The 17,091-nt window shown below is 43.7% G+C and overlaps 1 protein-coding gene across 1 annotated transcript in view; it reads right to left on the bottom strand.

The window, feature by feature from the left end:
• Positions 1-2,304, bottom strand: part of CASK (calcium/calmodulin dependent serine protein kinase) — a 245,040-nt gene extending 242,736 nt beyond the window's left edge. The window contains exon 1 of the mRNA XM_009646334.2: positions 2,156-2,304. Within this exon, the coding sequence (XP_009644629.2) occupies positions 2,156-2,304 (149 nt within the window). The remainder of the gene's footprint in view (positions 1-2,155) is intronic.
• Positions 2,305-17,091: the final 14,787 nt, after the last annotated feature.

Raw genomic sequence — 17,091 nt, 5'->3', positions numbered from 1 at the left:
TAAATCCAAAACACAGCACTATGCTAGCTACTGTGAAGAAAATTAACTCTATCCCAGCCGAAACCAGGACAATGGCTCCTTAGCTTACTCTCTCATCCTTACCACCAGGAGATGGAGTTTGCTTGCGTCTCTTAATTAGCCGACCCATACTGGCCTGTTTACCCATGTCTCTTATATCTAGGAAGAAACTGAAGGACCAAACCTTCTTTTCCAGCACTGCTTCCCTCCCCTGGCACATCAGTCCCTCTGGAAGGGAAGCACCTGCTGCAGCGTTGATAGTTATTGCTTGTGCACATTTGCAGCCTGCTCTACGAAGATTGCTATCGTCATGCGAGTGGTAGAGAGAAAACTGAGCTAAATATTTGAGGCCAATTATTGACCGCATTTAACAAGTGTGCAGGGTTGGGGAACCCACAGAATCACAGAATGGCAAGGACTGGAAGGGACCTCAGGAGATCATCCGGTCCAACCCCTCTGCTCAAGCAGGCTCACTCAGAGCAGGTTGCACAGGGCATCGTCCAGGCAGGATTTGAATATCTCCAGAGAAGGAGACTCCACAGCCCCCTGGGCAGCCTGTTCCAGTGCTCTGTCACCCTCACAGTAAAGAAGTTCTTCCTCATATTCAACTGAAACCTCTTATGCTTCAGTTTGTGCCCATTGCCCCTTGTCCTGTTGCTGAGTACCACTGAGAAGAGTCTGGCTCCGTCCTCGTGGCATCCACCCTTAAGATATTTGTAAGTATTTATGAGGTCCTCTCTTGGTCTTCTCTTCTTCAGGCTAAACAAGCCCAGCTCTCTCAGCCTTTCCTCAGAGGGGAGATGCTCCAGTCCCCTCATCATCTTTGTAGCCCTCCTCTGGACTCTCTCTAGGAGTTCCTCATCTTTCTTGAACCAGGGAGCCCGGAACCGGACACAGTACTCCAGGTGCAGTCTCACCAGGGCAGCAAGGTTTAGCCTGCCTCCTGCACACTCTTACTGCCATGTAAACGAGGACACCAATACTTCCATATTTTCCCCTAAACTGGTCCCTAAACTGGGCCTGGAGCAGACACTACCTTTCAAAGGCATGACACGTGCTATCCCTGAATTTGCTATCTACTAGTATGTCACTAGAAGCATCTTGGCAGTTAGCACTTTCAGGTACCCTGATTACCTTTAGGAGCTATGGATTAACTTGCCTCCTTATCCTTACGCCTCAGGACTGGATCATGCATTCCAGTGAGAGGCGACAGTACATCTCTCTCTGTTAAAAAAGCAATAGTCCAGTTTAAAGTCTAGGGAACAAACAGTTCCCTATTTTTTCGCTGCTTAAGCAATTATTTATACTGTATAAAGTAGCAATTATATGCTGCTCCTCAGATGGTTACCTGTATTCCCTTGTCAGTGCTGCAAGGGCCAGTGGGTGATGAATTTGCCTCTAAAAGACCCATCAAAAACATCTTCCTTAACACAAGATTGCCCCAGACTTCTGATGGAAATTTCACTTTTCTTTTCTGGAAAGAATTTCTTCCGTATATCGTTAAATTGAATGTGCTTGAGCTTGTATTGTGCGGTACTCAGTGTTTAAGCTAAATATTGAGGGTAATGCGAATTTGTGAGTTGCAGTTTGCTGTTTGAAGAGGAGGCAGTTGTAGCTCATCTGAATAATGGTTTTGTTCTGAAGTGAGCTAATGGCAGCACTGTCCCAAAGCACTGGATCATGAAGCAGGAGAGCGTGTAGGAGTTTAATTTGTAAGTTTATGAGGGGGTACAAAACCAGCTCATCTGTCAGCAACACATAGATTAAAGACAAAACTGGTGGATCCAATAATCTTGTTCAAGAGTAAAATGTTTGGGGACTCTGATAGTTGGAAAATTACAGGAATCTCTCTAGGTTTCCATGAAACTGAGCTGCTTTGGAGAAGGAAAATATTTCTGCTTGTACTCTATAGTCTGCCAAAAGGAAAGAATATTGCAATTACGATTAACCGGTAACCTTCTAGAGGGAACAAGCAAGTAAGAGGTTAATTTTCATTTTTCAGATACTAATGATTATTTCTAGACTTACTAGCTCCCTAGAAACTAGTTGCAAAAATGTCAAAAAATGTTCCTATGCCTAATTAAGGCAAATAAAGATAATTTGTATAACTAAGACTAATTTGGCAAAAAGTACTAACCATGCTGAATGCACTAAATTTTCGTTAGTTTCAGTTATCATGTTATAGTTGAAATTCCTCTTTTTCGCCAAGTCTTCTGTCCCACACATAGGAGCGTGGCCTCTCACGTGTGGCGTCAACCGTCTGTACTCAGGTCTGTACTCATCCATTGCCGAAGCTGCACGTTCGGTTGCAAAGTCTGGTTTAATGGTAGTATACTTCAGGGTTATGACAGCCTCCAAATGTGTTCTAGTCATCTGCTTGAAAAGTAACTTTGAAATACTATGCTGAGTTTGTTCATTTCTTAAAATGAGGCGGTATTTTAATTTTATTTTTTTTTTTTTGTAATTACAGTGTGTGAACAAATATTTAGGGAGATAGTAGGTGTCCCATATGTCCTAAACCTTTCCTCCAGCAGTCCAGGTCACCATCAGCCACCGACTGTCCCTCCAGCAGGCACCTGAAGGAGTTTCTTGTCCACCCCTTGGTAGTGGAGGAGGTGACCTGCATGAGCCCACGCTGCCATCTCCTGAATCCTCTCCCTTCCCTTTCCATGTTTTCGGATGCAGACCTGTAATGCAAGCCCTAGTTTCTGTTGCCTACTGATTCCTACTCAGGTGAACTGAGACAAGAGGTGCTCAGCGCATCAGAAACGCGCTTTCTGTCAGTTCTGCCACCTGTCATGAACTTTTCGTTTCCCCTTGTAAAAACGATGTGGAATACCACTCTTGAAAGGTCTGGTACAATTTATCCCCATGTTATTTTGTGCTTAAGTATCATGTATTCCTATATGTTATGAATTTTGCAGATGAGATGAAGAGGTTTTAAGTGCGATGAAAGGGTCAAACATCTCTGAAGTTTGGGAAGCATCAACCCTGCCCCCAGCCTCAGGCTGGCAGTGTCTCGTTGCAATCCAAGCACTCTTCTAAATATAGAGATTGCTAATTGCTTCCTGTATTTTCAAAAAAACCCCAAACCTTTAACACTGGGGATTTCACTCGTGTTGCTTTACAGCTCTGTCCAGCTGGCAGCACCTTCACTTGAACCGCAACGACAGCAGGTAATTGTAGCAGAACAGTCCCTGTCAAAACAAGGAAGATTTACTCTGCCGGTGGATAATGAAATGGAACAACTCATGCAAGCAATAAAGAAAAAGCACCGCTCAAAAGATGGAAAGGCATATTCAGACCTTTAAAGACTATAAAAGCAATACAGTAAAAGATTGAGCTGTTGAGTGTATCACCGCTCAGCATCTCAGGACAAAAGGAGAGCTGCGCTCATGAGCAACATCTGTAGATGTGCTTCGCGTCTGAGGAATGCTTGCTGAGCAACTGTGATGATCATTCCCGGCATCATTAGCACCTCCTGTATCAAATCCCATACCGGGAACTCCTCTATTCCAGTTTGCTGGCAGTTTCTGAGACCAGCCCATGCCAAACCATTTAGAAAATGGTGCAAGAAACAGCTATGAAATATATTGTCTGTAGTCTTCCTAAATCCTAACAGTTAAAAGAGGGTTTTGCTCTTGCCCTTAGCATTGCTGTTTTTCAATTTTTATGTGTGATTTGCCTCTTTTACTCCCTTCTCACAGTTTATACAAATGTCTGCCCTTTTTTGGAATCCTTCTGATTTGTTGGGTGTAGTAATGGGGAACTTCATCAGCTAATTATGCCTTAAGTGCAGAAGTCTGTCCTAGATGTGTTTGCTTTCTATTTTACTGGCACTAGTGCTGTTTTACGCTAAAGGAACACCCATCTATCTACAGCACATTAATTGTTATTTTATGTATAATACTTCTATACTTTTGTAATACTGCCTAAACAGTACACTGCAGGCAGTGCTATGGCAGCGCTAGACTGGAAGGATGCTCAAGCCAGCCTTAAATTAACTCTCACAGCTGCTGCCCGCAGCTCGGCGGTAGCAGCTCTGAGTGCAGCTTGGGCTGCCAAACCCACCCAAGAAGCAGTTAGCGCCAACCCAGATCTGCACTGCTGCACTTACAGCAGCAATCGCAGCTCTCACAGACGGCAGCGTGGGTACACCTTGATCTTTCCAGTCCTTCCCCCTGCAGCGCATTGGTCACCTAATTCAGAGCCCGTTTGCTAGCAGCTATCTTTCTTCCCAGCAACACGTTTGCCATATCTTTACGTGCAATTCTTTTTCCAAGGAACATGCAAAGACTAAATTCTTGGGTGTTCTAGAAATGCTGCAGATAAAGTATAAGGATATATATACATAGGTAGAAAGGGCTATCTTTTCACTTCATTACTCTCAGTATCTTTTCCCTCTGGTAAAGCGTGGTGTTTTTTCAAACTGTGCTATGCCAAGGGCCTTCCAGCAGCAATAGACACACCCTTAGGATAACCGCAGGAGCAGATTACTGCAACATTGCAAGAGGGAAGAGGTGAAGGCAGCCCGGTTCCTTACACTCTGAGCTTTCCTGTCCTTGCTCCCCCTGGAGTTTCTATTTTTATTTCTGCCCCTGGGACTGAGAAGCAAACCCAAGGGTTGTGTCTCTTTTTCTGCAGTTGCACAATAACATTTCCAGTAGCGTCCTCTCATGGACTGAACTCTTATCTAAGATTTGGTGCCAGGGGCATTATATATTATATTATTTGCTATATAATGACAGTAATTTTTAATATTAATTGCTTTTTCTACTTCCTGGCATTCAGGACTCAGAAAGTACAAGAAGCAGCAAGAAAAGGGAAAAAAAGCCTTTTATTTTTCTGTGGGCAACAGAACTTTTATTTAAAAGTTCATGCTATATATATATTCTCATGTGTTTAGCTCAGGCAGCCTACATTTATTACAGAGACAGTGTCACCGCTAAAATCTTTACAATTTTGCCTCTGAGAGAAGATAAGATTACCATACTATTCCTTAGGTGTTCTCTTCCCTTAACTGAGGGAATGCCTTCCGTATATTAATTACCCGCAAAAGCATTTATATAGATTTTAAATGTTGATAATGATAATGTTTATAATGTTTGCATATGATTAATTGCACTTTGGCAATGTGTATATAATGGGATATGAGTTACAGTCAATAATATTTCGCTATTTGAAGCACGTTTCACAAAAATAATTGCTTTCTGTATTTGCGTGTTGGTCCAACTGAGTGAGCAGTCTCAAAGCACAGGGCAAAGTCAAACAGGGCACCTTCAGCTGTGTCTGGAAGACACCACTGGAGAAAATAATTTGTATTGCTCCATTTTCCTTGGATGAAAGTAGATATGGAGTCTGTCTGTCCTTTAGTCTCTTCATTTCGTAGCCCTGCTCCCTTTCCTTGCACTGTCTCTTGTTGCTCCTTCTCTCCTGCCGGCAGCAGTGTTATGTAGCTCTGTTGGGTGCAGTAAGAAAGATGATATATACATTTATGTAGATACGTACCAGTTATAAATTGGACAAAGGGTATTTTTACATGCCACCACTTGGAAGTTTTAGTCTGCTCCTAGTAGCTGTTTTCAGATGAGACTAGGATACAGTTTAAAGGCATATTTTCTCTTTTTTTTTTTTCTGCAGCACTTCATATAATTCAATAAAACTAAGAGTTTGTTTTATTTAGTGTCGAAAGTGCTATATTTTAAAATTAATCTAACTTAGACTTTGAGGAGTCTCCAATGGCAACTCCCTGGAGTGGAAGCACATGCTAGAGAATGCTTGCAGAGCATTCGGCCGGTAGCTGTGTGCCCTCAGCTCTCACAGATTAAATGCCTACATGGCCTTTTGGTTGCTGTTGCATTATTGATGTGGAATGGGGTGAAAAAACTTGCCAGAAACGTGCAGAACAAAGCTTGCTAGAAAAACACCGTGTTCTTGTTGTGCGACTTGTATATTTGCTTAAAGATGCTTTTGCAAGTATCTTTTAATGAGAAGAAAGCACAACTATGACATGAACCAGTCATCTGTCAGGCTGGCGGTATGGACAGTCAAAAATTAATATAATTTAGATACGGGGTATAAATGCCTGGCAACAGTGAGTTTAGATTGACAGCATGCATTAATTTGCCTGCAGTCTTTTCTGTACCAGTTTCTTCTAGATCATATCTGAGATTGACACCATATAACCTTTCCCATGGTTGCAACAGTCAATATTCTCATGTTAAAATCAAGAATTCCTAAATAAAGGAGAAAAGGAAGCCTTGGAGTGCACAGAAGCTTCTAACTGTCAAAAGGACTGCATACAAAGCATTTTGATCCACAGGAAAAGAATTTCACAAATCAGTCCCACCTTCCGCACTGTTTAAACAGCCAGCTGTATCGGGTTTGTGCAGCAAGGTTTTGGTAGCAGGGGCACTACAAGGGTGGCTTCTGTGAGAAGCTGCCAGAAGCTTCCCCTATGTCTGACAGAGCCAATGCCAGCTGGCTCCAAGGTGGACCCACCGCTGGCCAAAGCTGAACCCATCAGCCCCTCTGTGATAACATATTTAAGAAGGGGAGAAAATTGCTGTGCAACAGTAGCTGGGAGAGAGGAGTGGGAAGATGTGAGAGGAGCAGTCCTGCGGACACCCAGGTCAGCGAGGAAGGAGGGAGAGGAGGTGCTCCAGGTGCTGGAGCAGGGATTCCCCTGCAGCCCGTGGTGAAGACCATGGTGAGACCGGCTGTGCCCCTGCAGCCCATGGAAGCCCATGGTGGAGCAGATCCCCACCTGCAGCCTGGGGAGGACCCCACACCAGAGCAGGTGGATACCCAAAGGAGGCTGTGACCCCATGGGAAGCCGGCGCTGGAGCAGGCTCCTGGCAGGACCTGTGGCCCTGTGGAGAGAGGAGCCCAGGCTGGAGCAGGTTTGCTGGCTGGGCTGGTGACCCCAGGGGGGATCCATGCTGGAGCAGTCTGTCCCTGAAGGACTGCACCCCATGCAAGGGACCCATGTTGGAGCAGTTCCTGAAGAACTGCAGCCCGTTGGAAGGACCCACATTGGAGAAGTTCATGGAGGACTGTCTGCCGTGGGAAGGACCCATGCTGGAGCAGGGGAAGAGCATGAGGAGGAAGGATTGTCAGAGACAATTTGTGATGAACTGGTGGCAACCCCCATTCCCTGTCCCACTGTGCCACTGAGGCTGGGAGGAGGTAGAGAATTTGGGAGTGAAGTTGAGCCCAGGAAGAAGGGAGGGGTGGGGGGGAAGGTGTTTTAAGATTTGGTTTTATTTCTCATTACGCTACTCCGATTTGACTGGCAATAAATGAAACTGATTTCCCCGAGTTGAGTCTGTTTTGCCCATGATGGTATTTGGTGAGTGATTTCTCCTTGTCCTTATCTTGACCCACAAGACTTTCATTGTATTTTTTTTTCTCCCCTGTCCATTTTCTTATGAGTGCAGAAGAGTGTTGGGCACTGTGAACACTCCCTCTTCAAGATGCAAGTTGCAAACCATAAAGTGTTCTCCCTATCTTCCACAAGGCACCAGGAACAGTTGTGGAATGCGTCTATGCTCAAGAATGCACTTTTCTAGTTGAACTGAATAAGCTCCAGCTGATGCACTCTCCAGGTTCACATGCAAACCATGAGTAATTATTTCAGACAGGAAAAATAAAATTTTTTTAAAAAATTAAATAATTAGATCTAGAAGTCAAAAAGAAAACTAAGATATGTGGGACTAACTGTTGAGCTCTATTACAAAATCAGTGATCCGGTACAGACTGGTCCCTTTTCTGAAAACGGAATTACCATTTCCTCTCTAGTTTCACCCATATGATGTAGGAATAGGAATCTTCTCTTTTCAAATTAGCCACAGAAGATGGACACACCCACCTATTTATTTAAATAACAAAAACAATAATACATGCGGGACATGGATTAATAGGTTGGCAGAGGTGAGTACGAGTCACAGACTTATTCCCCTGCATGTGGTAATATTTATATTGTCAACCATTTGTACTTTATTATTTCTGATGCTGGAATAGCCACTTAAGTACCCTGCCATTTATTTTGTTCTGTAATTAGATTACTATCTTGGTTTTGTTTATAAAAGTGCCAGTGCCTTCACATGAACTTGCAAACATATTGGCTGCCTTTGTAGAGAAAAAAACTTCTATATGAATATTTACAAGGACCAAAGGCACTGTGAATATCAAAGCAAATTCCTGATTTTCAATTCAGACTTACACTGGGAAGTACACTTTGGCATTGTTCACCTAAGTCAAGCTAATATTTTTATTAAAATATCTTTGCTGAAGATATGAAAAAGATATATTTGTGAATCACTGGATTGCCAGGCAAGATATGAAGGTGAAGGGAAATGCAGTTTGATGGAGGGAAATTAGAAAAACAAACAATGCAAGTGGCCCTGTTGTAGCTCCTTCTCATACCACAAGCAAAGCTGGACAGACATGGTTGGCTGCTGTTTTAAAAAAGGCAGAGGGCAAAACTGTTTTCAGTTCTACCAGCAACCCCGGTCAGCCTGGGCTTGTCTGGATCAAGTCACAAGAGGAAATGCTCTTTTATTTCAAGGATTTCCCACGCACTGAGCACCTCTGAGAGGTTAACAGAGACTGTGCAGGGGAATTACATGGTGGATGCTCGATGCTATACAGTGCTTTCTGAAACGAAATCTGAAACATTCTTTGCTCTGTGTTGCACCGTTGCTTTGCAAGTTGTCCCTATTAGTGAAATGACGTCAGAAGAAGTCCGCTGCTGACAGCTATTGCCAGGAAGCCGATCAGATGGTACGAACAAACAAGAAATTTGGCCTTCTTACAATTTGAACACAAAGAAGGGAGGCCAGGGAGCTGTGTGTTTGGTGAGATGTCAAAACGCGTGTTTGCTGAAGCCAGAAGCTGTATCAGAAATGAATTTACTTCATTTAATCTCCAGTATCCTATTTTCTCCATTTGTGTGTCTGCTGTAACCTGTCATTATTCCCTGTGAAGATGCTTGGTTGGGCTGTCTTCTGCCCCACCACTGTCACAGGCTGTTTCCAAAGAGGAGAGGCGTGGGGTTTTTCCCCAGACTAGTCCAAAGGAGGGTGTTGGGTTGAACCCGGGTCCCACTGGGCAGCACCAAGCAGCTTTTGGGCGCTGAGTGAGACTGTGACATCCCAGGAGCAGGGTCTGGGAATTTCTGCTAATGATGCTGAGCACTTCCGAACCCAGTGACAGTTTCATCCTGTCTATAAGCAAGACATACCTTGAAGGCAGGGAAACTGAAGGATTCTCCCACATTCTTATAGCGCAAAGTCATGTCTTGGTTAGTACCACTAGGTGCAAAGTTTATAAAGCACTTTGGGTATTTACTATACAGTAAAAAGAAGTGGGAATTACGAGGCAAAAAATAAAATGATCAAGAGTTATACACACTCAGAGGTAAGAAATGCTTTCCTGAAGAGCACAGCTAAGCAATTACCAGCACTCCCACACCCCATTATAACATGTGCCTGCATTTTGGAATTTGAAGCAGGGCTCATTACAGCAGAAGACATTGAGCTCAGAATTGGCAGTGTTAATGATTAGCACCATAAAATGCTGTCAGTTCCTACTGACAGAAAGCAGACATTGATCCCCTATGCTGTGGGTGTGAGGGATGTGTTACCTTGTAGCTCCATCTCTCTTTCTGTAATCTGGGCACTGTTCTTACTCCGGCTCAGATAAGGAAACTGTGGAATATACCTTTCTCACCTTTAAAATAAATAGTTTAAGAGCACCGATGCTAGTTTTAACTACATCCCAGAAATAATAGTCATTATTTTGTTTTGTAATAGCCCCCAGAGACCTTTGCCCAGCCTGCTTGTGCTTGGGCTTTTGTGCAGCACGAGCGCACGGTGCCCGACAGCTCCTGCTCGAGAGGGGGTACCATCCAGGAAGAAGGAGACCTGGGGAATGGTGTCACTGTGTCCTTGCATCACGGACCGGTCATCCTGGAGGTTCACACTTCATTTTCTGAGGCTCTGGCTTCACAGGGATTGCTGGTATGTCAGTATCACAGTTTTTTGGATTGCCTGTGGAAAAATACCCTCCTCTCCCCCCTCCTGGTGAGGTTCTGTGTCTCTGTTGGTTTCCTGTGTTTCTTGCTACAGAATGGCCACTGGCCCAGGGAATGTTGCAAATCCCTTTCACAGCACCTACTTTGTGTCATTTTATAACCCATCCCTTAATATCTCTCATGTTTTTATTCTTTAAGATCTGAAAGGGAGATCCTTGCTCCTGAAGGTTTGCAGGGACCACACCACGTGTCATCTCCGAGGGGCAGTGTACATCATTCCAGATTTCTGCCAGGGTTTTGTTAACTCTCTGTCAGGACTTATTTCAAACCCTGCATCGACTCTGAAGATGCTTTTAAGGAGCACATTGTATCAAATAGTATTTTAAATAAGGAAAACCTGATTATGTTCTAATTATTAATCTCAGAGTGTAATTGCGCTACTACTCTATTATATTACAATAAGCCTGCTGATGTTGTGGCATTTTAAGTAAGTGCGAAATGATTTAGTTTGTTCTTATGCTCTTGGTAGCAACAATCTTCAGTCCAAAACAAGATTGCAATTTGCTGATTAAGGAAGTACCACCTAATCAAGTGAGATTGAGGATTTTTTTTTTTTTAACCTGTTTTTCTTTTTATTTACTCTTACTAAATGTTTCATTTTTTTGGAACATCTTATGCCTTTTCTACTTTTGCTGTTTAATTAGCGTTAATAAAAAGTTCCTAACCCCATTCACCCAGAAGGTATTGCATATCCAAGGCACTTGATAGAGGTTTGGTTTAGAAGCGAAACTACCTGGAGTGGCAGCGGTCCCACAGGGTGGGCTGTAATACAAGTTCTGATGGAGTAATGCTTCATATTTGTTTTACTGGCTGCGTATGTGGCTTAGTTGGGAGACTTTGGGGAAGGATGCTGAGAGAATTGGATTATATTTAGAGCTAATTCTGCATCAAAATGATTGGGAACAGCATATTTGAACTTATCTTTGGTAAAAATACCATGGTGTCATTCAGTTGACAAGGGGCATCTTGCTCTTCATTCATGGAGGAGGAGCTATATGTGAGACATGAAGAAAAGGCAAATTCAGTAAGATGAATAAGGCCACAGAGGTTTTTGCTGGAGTAAAACAATTGAGTTGAAGCTGGTATTTGCTTTCTTCAGTCCAAATGGAGCAGTGGTGGAATCCATGCCAAGATATGTGTTTCCCATCACATCTCATTCAGTTTAGTATCTTATTAGTTGCAGTCAAATATTTTCATAACTCACGCCTCTGCTCTTAATGATCCTTTCTTCACACACAGCTGAAGTGAGAAATGAACCTACACCTACAATGAAAGTGAGTTTCTACTTTTAAGTAGATGCTTTTATAAACATTCATGCACCTTTCTTTGCCCTGTGGCCCATGCTGGTTTTCAGTCCTTACAGCTAAGCCCTTCTTGAAAGCTAAAGACTTTTTGGAAAGGATAGGAGAAACTGGCCGGGTGGAAGTGACTCAGAATGCGTTGGCATGTTGGCATGGTGGAGTACCTGAGGCTTTTAATCTGCCTTTTTGCTGGTGCTTCTCATTATCTTTCCTTTCCCTTTTCTCTCCCTTCATATTCACCATATTATATGTGCCTTCTTTTATCATCAAATCGAAATTGCTCTAAGTACTGCAGAGCACTTCCCTCATAACACATCATGTAGCTTTGACATATCTTTAAGAGATGACTACATGTCCACACAGGGTGGACAACCCCACTGAAGGACTTTACCTTCAAGGTGGGTTTTGACCCAGATGTGAGGGCAAGTGCAATCTAAACGAGTGGCAGGTAAATACCATAAAACCATGTGCATAAGACTTAAAGTTGTTACCACCATGGTCACTTTTTAAATGCCTTAGTTTCAATTTTCTTGGGATAAAATGTCTTTACAGGTCTTTGCAGAACACCTGGCCTGACCGAGCCTTGCTTATGATAGCAGCTCAGTATGTGGCACGCACCGCTGAAGAGGGATCAGCATAAATGTTTGTGTAAACAAAATGAGAAGTGCACAAATACTCACAGGGTGTGAAAATGCTGTGGATGGGCTTAGGAACATGCGACAAAGATCATAGTCAATGTATTTTCTTTCCTTCTTTAAGGGCTTGCTAATATCTGTGTGCCAAAATCTGTTTTTTTTCTTATGGAATAGTTTGAATATCCTTTTATTAATCATTGAAACACTAGATTCTTCTTTGAGGTATAGTCTGCACTGAAAACACGGGTGTGAACGGAGAGCAAAACAGCAATACACAGCCTAACTGTACATTAACAAGATGTAGTGGTCTGTCTGTCGCAGTGCCAAACCCAGCCCAGTGTAGTTGTCTCCTCTGACACAAATCTTTTAATTTTAATGGACACGGTTTAATCAGCCAAATTATTTTAATGGTGAAAACTTCAGAACAAGAGAATTGAAAGTACCTTGACTGTTACTTACCACTGGCTTTCCAGCACGTTGCTGTTAAAACTACATAATTTTAGCTCTATGGTGGCAGCCTGGTGGTGGCATGGGAAGAGAGATTGCTTTCTTAGGGTCAGTTATGCTTTAAAAATCCTTATAATCAATGTAACAAGTGGGTGCCACTGTGGTATCACACATCTATATATTACAAAACACGTAGTAAATTAATGCATTGGAAAATAGTTGTTTTGATCTTTTGCTCAGGGAGATCTAAAGTGTCAACTAGTGGATAAATATCCGTTTTCTTTTAAGAGCAGTTTGTCATTTTCTCTGGGAATGAAAGTTTTTTCCAAATTCAAGCACATTTCCTTGCAGCAGTTAAAAGCCGAGTGAACAAAACTGTATTTTTCAACTAATAAATCCTCTAAAAAGGAAATCTCATTAGTGTAATGAATACATTGAATGGCTGTTTGTTATACACAATTAACCTCCATTAATTGGAGTGGTGTGCTCACAGAAGAGGGATTGTTTATTTGATAGAATGATTTTTTTGTGGGGAGAAGACGGCATCTCAGATAACTTGCCAAAATAACTTCATCTCTGGCTGATGGCACTAAGTTACCGCGGGCAGTGCAAATGAAAGCTGTCTGGAGAGCTGCAGAAGGATTTTGTGACACCGAATGACCATGTAGTAAAACAGCAGGTGAAATTCAGTGCTGATGGGCAGAAGGCAGTGCAAATGGAGATTTTCTCCAAGCTTCACATGCACGACGATGGGGTCTGACCCAGCTGTTGCTGCTCGGGAAGGAGTTTGGGCTGTAGCAGGCAGTTTTCTGAAAAGAGCGGTGTTCAGCAGCAGGCAAGAGGTAAAAAGAAAAGAGTCTACCTGCAACTGCTGCCAGAGGCACAAAGAACAAAAGGGAGTTCACCCTTGTGCTGACAGGATCATGCACAGGTCCAGGTCCAGGTCCAGGTGGACCTGCAGGCTGTGGTTTCACCCACCGATACCTTCCGTACCGTGTATACTTTTGTGTGCTCCCAGTCCCAACTACTTGCATTTAACCAGGCATGCCCATGAAATGCAAATCAGACACAAATCCGTGTGGATGTCCCTGCGTGAACTCGGGGATTGAGCAGTGGGGTAATTCCCAGAGCTGAGGAGCGACCGCTGCTCCCTGCCGCAGGAGGCACCGACCTCAGAGGGGCTGAGGAGGGCTCAAAGCTCACCTCCTGCCTCCCCCCAGCCCACTCCTGTCAGTGTGCAGGGTCACCACCAGGTCTGGTTTGCCCATCGGGGAGGTATTTTGCAGAGTTTGGGATGATAATATGTGGAGATAAGGGGGAAGCGGGGCGTTACAGTTCCATTGAGAGCAGTGCCAGGGAGATGTCTAATCTTACAATCCACTTATGTCCTTGGGAAAAAAATGTTACCATCTCTGTCTCCCTCTATTTAATTTAGTGGCCTTTGGGGACAATTGCTCAGTCATAGAGCGATGAGTTTCAGAGACCGGAGCCCTGATACCACAAGCTTTACTCTTTTGCAAGCACTGGAGTCTGACATGTACGCAGTGGAACGGGGAAGGTACTAATTAATATGTTTTTGCTATTGATTTTGCTTTTTCCTCTGCTGCTGGATCATTTTACTGTCAGCATTATGATTTTATTGGTAGTTCTGCATAGTTTCTTTCTCCCACGTTAATTTTTCCTTGTTTGTGAGATGGAATTGGTGCTGCTGCTAGGGATCTCTGCTCTTTGTTATCATCACAAGCATAAGGAAGGCCTTATTATCTTTTAAAAACTTGCATTATCATTTACTATTGCAGTTAATTCTTAGGTGTTCGGTTATCAGTGTTGCTGCCTATCGTGAAGCCAATAAAATGCTAATGACAAACGGGCCAGTTCTAAAGTGCTGCGATCAATATGCAATACTTCTTACATGTTAACCTTTACCATATGGATTTAATATCACATCTGATTTACACCATATAAAACAAGAGTCTGCCTCTAGAGTCATTCTCTCTTATTTTTTATTAGGAAGGAGCATTTTCCGCTTCAGGTATTATTGTATGCCACATTTTGCTCAAGGAGCCATCCTATGGCCTCACCCAGCTCCCCTGACCCAACCAATCTGACTTCAGCAAAAAAATTCCTGACTTCAGTCATGTGCTGGCCACAGGCAAAACTGGATCCCTTATTCCAAACTCTGCTTGCAGTCACAATGGTTTAAACCTGGGGAAAAATGATCTACCTAAACAGGAGTGCTCTGGGTGTACTGGAGTAACCAGCATGAATATTTCCCACACCATCTCTAGGCTTGTCTGTAATGTTTTAACCAAACTTTTGTACATTTCTGGCAGTGATCAAGGGATTTAGTTTGCAACTTGGACAGCTAGAAGTGGACATCCTGCTTTCCTGATTTATAAGTATGTTCAACCCTACTAATTTCAGTGGGATTGCTCAAGAGGTGACTCCAGGGCAAGTCTGCCCAGCTGGCCTTACTGCAAGCCTGCACGCTTCGATAGCGCAGAGATGTCTTCCTGAAGCTTACTACCCAAGCAGCATATCCCATGGCTGCTTCCTTGGAGACAGTGGCGCAGCTAAATGATGGAATACGTTTACAACCACTACATCCTATTTCAAACCCCGTGTCTTTTTTAACAGATATTCTGTATTTTTCCTCTTCAGTGTTTTTGTCTCTTTAGATTGTAATACTTCAAATGTTTACAGCATTAAAAAGATATGTAATGATTTTATTCTCTTTGATTAATAAACATTTAACCCCAAGACACCAGAGCTCTGGTGGCAGTGCAAGGGTACCTCAAAATGATGACATGTGCACCACAAGATATATTCCTCCTTGGTATGCCAGGGCACTATTGACCCAGGGGAGGATACTCCTGGGCGCTAGCAAAGGACATACCACAAGTCCTGATACCTGTGTTTTTTCAGAACAGTTTTTCCCACCTGCAAATCCCTGTCTATAAATGTGGTACCCACAGAGAAGCAGGTCCCTGTCTTCTCTAGATGTTGATCTCAAACACTGCACATGTGCCATGTGTAGACAGAAAATCCAGAAGCGAACAGGAAGGTTGGTTTGCGGCCTGCTGTTACCACATTTTTAGGTCAAGCCACAGCACTTGGGGGCACAGCGTGTAGGTGCGGGGGACTGCAGAAAGATGAGGGCCTTGCTGGGGTACTCCTGCAGAAGTGGAGCAGGCCAAAGGCATCACATTTAGCATGCAGGTACTCTGAGGGGTCAGTCTCTCAGCCTCTCATCTGTACTCAGATTTCCCTGCCTAGAGAACCAATTAGCTCCATAGCAAAGACTAGATGCAAAGTATAACATGGACGTGCTATGCAGGACCATGGATGAAAATGGGGAGTGCTCTGCCTGAACAGCACAGGTGTCTCAGTGACTTGTGTCTGGGGACCTCGTGCATCCTTCCAGGATGCTCCTGTCCAAGATCAGGAAGCACCCAGTGGAGTAGCTGGAACAAGACTTGTCTCAAACACACCACAGTTGTGGACTTCCCTGCTGGTCTGCTTGAGATGGGAATCTCCAGGGATTTTACTTAGTGTTTTGAGGGAAATGAAATGCTGCTTCAGGAGCTCCACACTTTTTGTGGGCTTTGACTTACATTTTTTCCATTTATTCACCTTCTTCATTTGTTTTCAGAATGGTACTATCTATGATTTTCTCCTCTGTAGGCCTTACACTCCTCTACAGAGGCAAACAACAAGAACTAGCTTAATTCCTAGCATGCTCATTTATTCTCTTTTCTTCCAGCTTCCTCTGAGCTCTGTATCACACCTGACCACTCACCCCATTAGGAGTCAAAAAAATTGTGAAGACTTAGACATTACTAAGGCCCAATTATTTTAGTTGTGCTACTGAATAATAGACCGAAAAGCAAGATGCCTGGAGTGCATCAAAGGCCTAGTGAATGTCTATGGAGACACCTGTGTTATTTTAGGAAGAAATATGTGTGGCTCAAGTAATGCATAACTACTGCATTTAAAGATCTGTGGCATGAAGAGAACACAGGGTGCTTCTAGTGACAGGAGCCTGAGAGCATCCTTGGCAGAGGAATAAAGTGACTAACTACAAAGCGTATGGTATTTCCATGATGGACGATGATAATCAGTCAGAGAAGCACTAAAAAACGGGTAAGGGACAGGATAAATGTAGGCAGAGAGAAGCCGTAGGATTGAGGTGCTGGACAGGGAGGTACCTCTGTGAGCTGTGCAAGAGCCCGTACCCTGTGCTGCGCTTGGGGTCTTCCCTCCTCAGGGAAACCTGGCAGGGAGGTCTTGCGTCGAGCTGGGCAGCTGGGCAAGGTGAAGTGTGTGTTGTCCCTGCCACAGAAGAGTTAGAAACAGGCTTGGAGCCACCCACCACGGTGATGCCAGGGATCTCAGCAGTGCCTTGGGCAGTGGGAGGCAGAGGGGGCGGTGGGGAAGTGGCTTTGGGAAGATGGCCGCCACTTCAGACATGGCTCTGCTGGGCGGCCGTGGGTTGTGGCAGCAGCTCTCCAGAAGACTGCAGCTGGGTGCTGCAGTGTTTAAGGAGTTTTAAATTCCTCCCTGAAAGAGCACTATTTGGAAGAGTTTCTACAGG

This window comes from Egretta garzetta, unplaced genomic scaffold, assembly GCF_000687185.1.
Source record: "Egretta garzetta isolate BGI_Z169 unplaced genomic scaffold, ASM68718v1 scaffold70, whole genome shotgun sequence".
NCBI classification, from domain to species: domain Eukaryota; kingdom Metazoa; phylum Chordata; class Aves; order Pelecaniformes; family Ardeidae; genus Egretta; species Egretta garzetta.
This window is presented reverse-complemented; position numbering and strand designations above follow the sequence as displayed.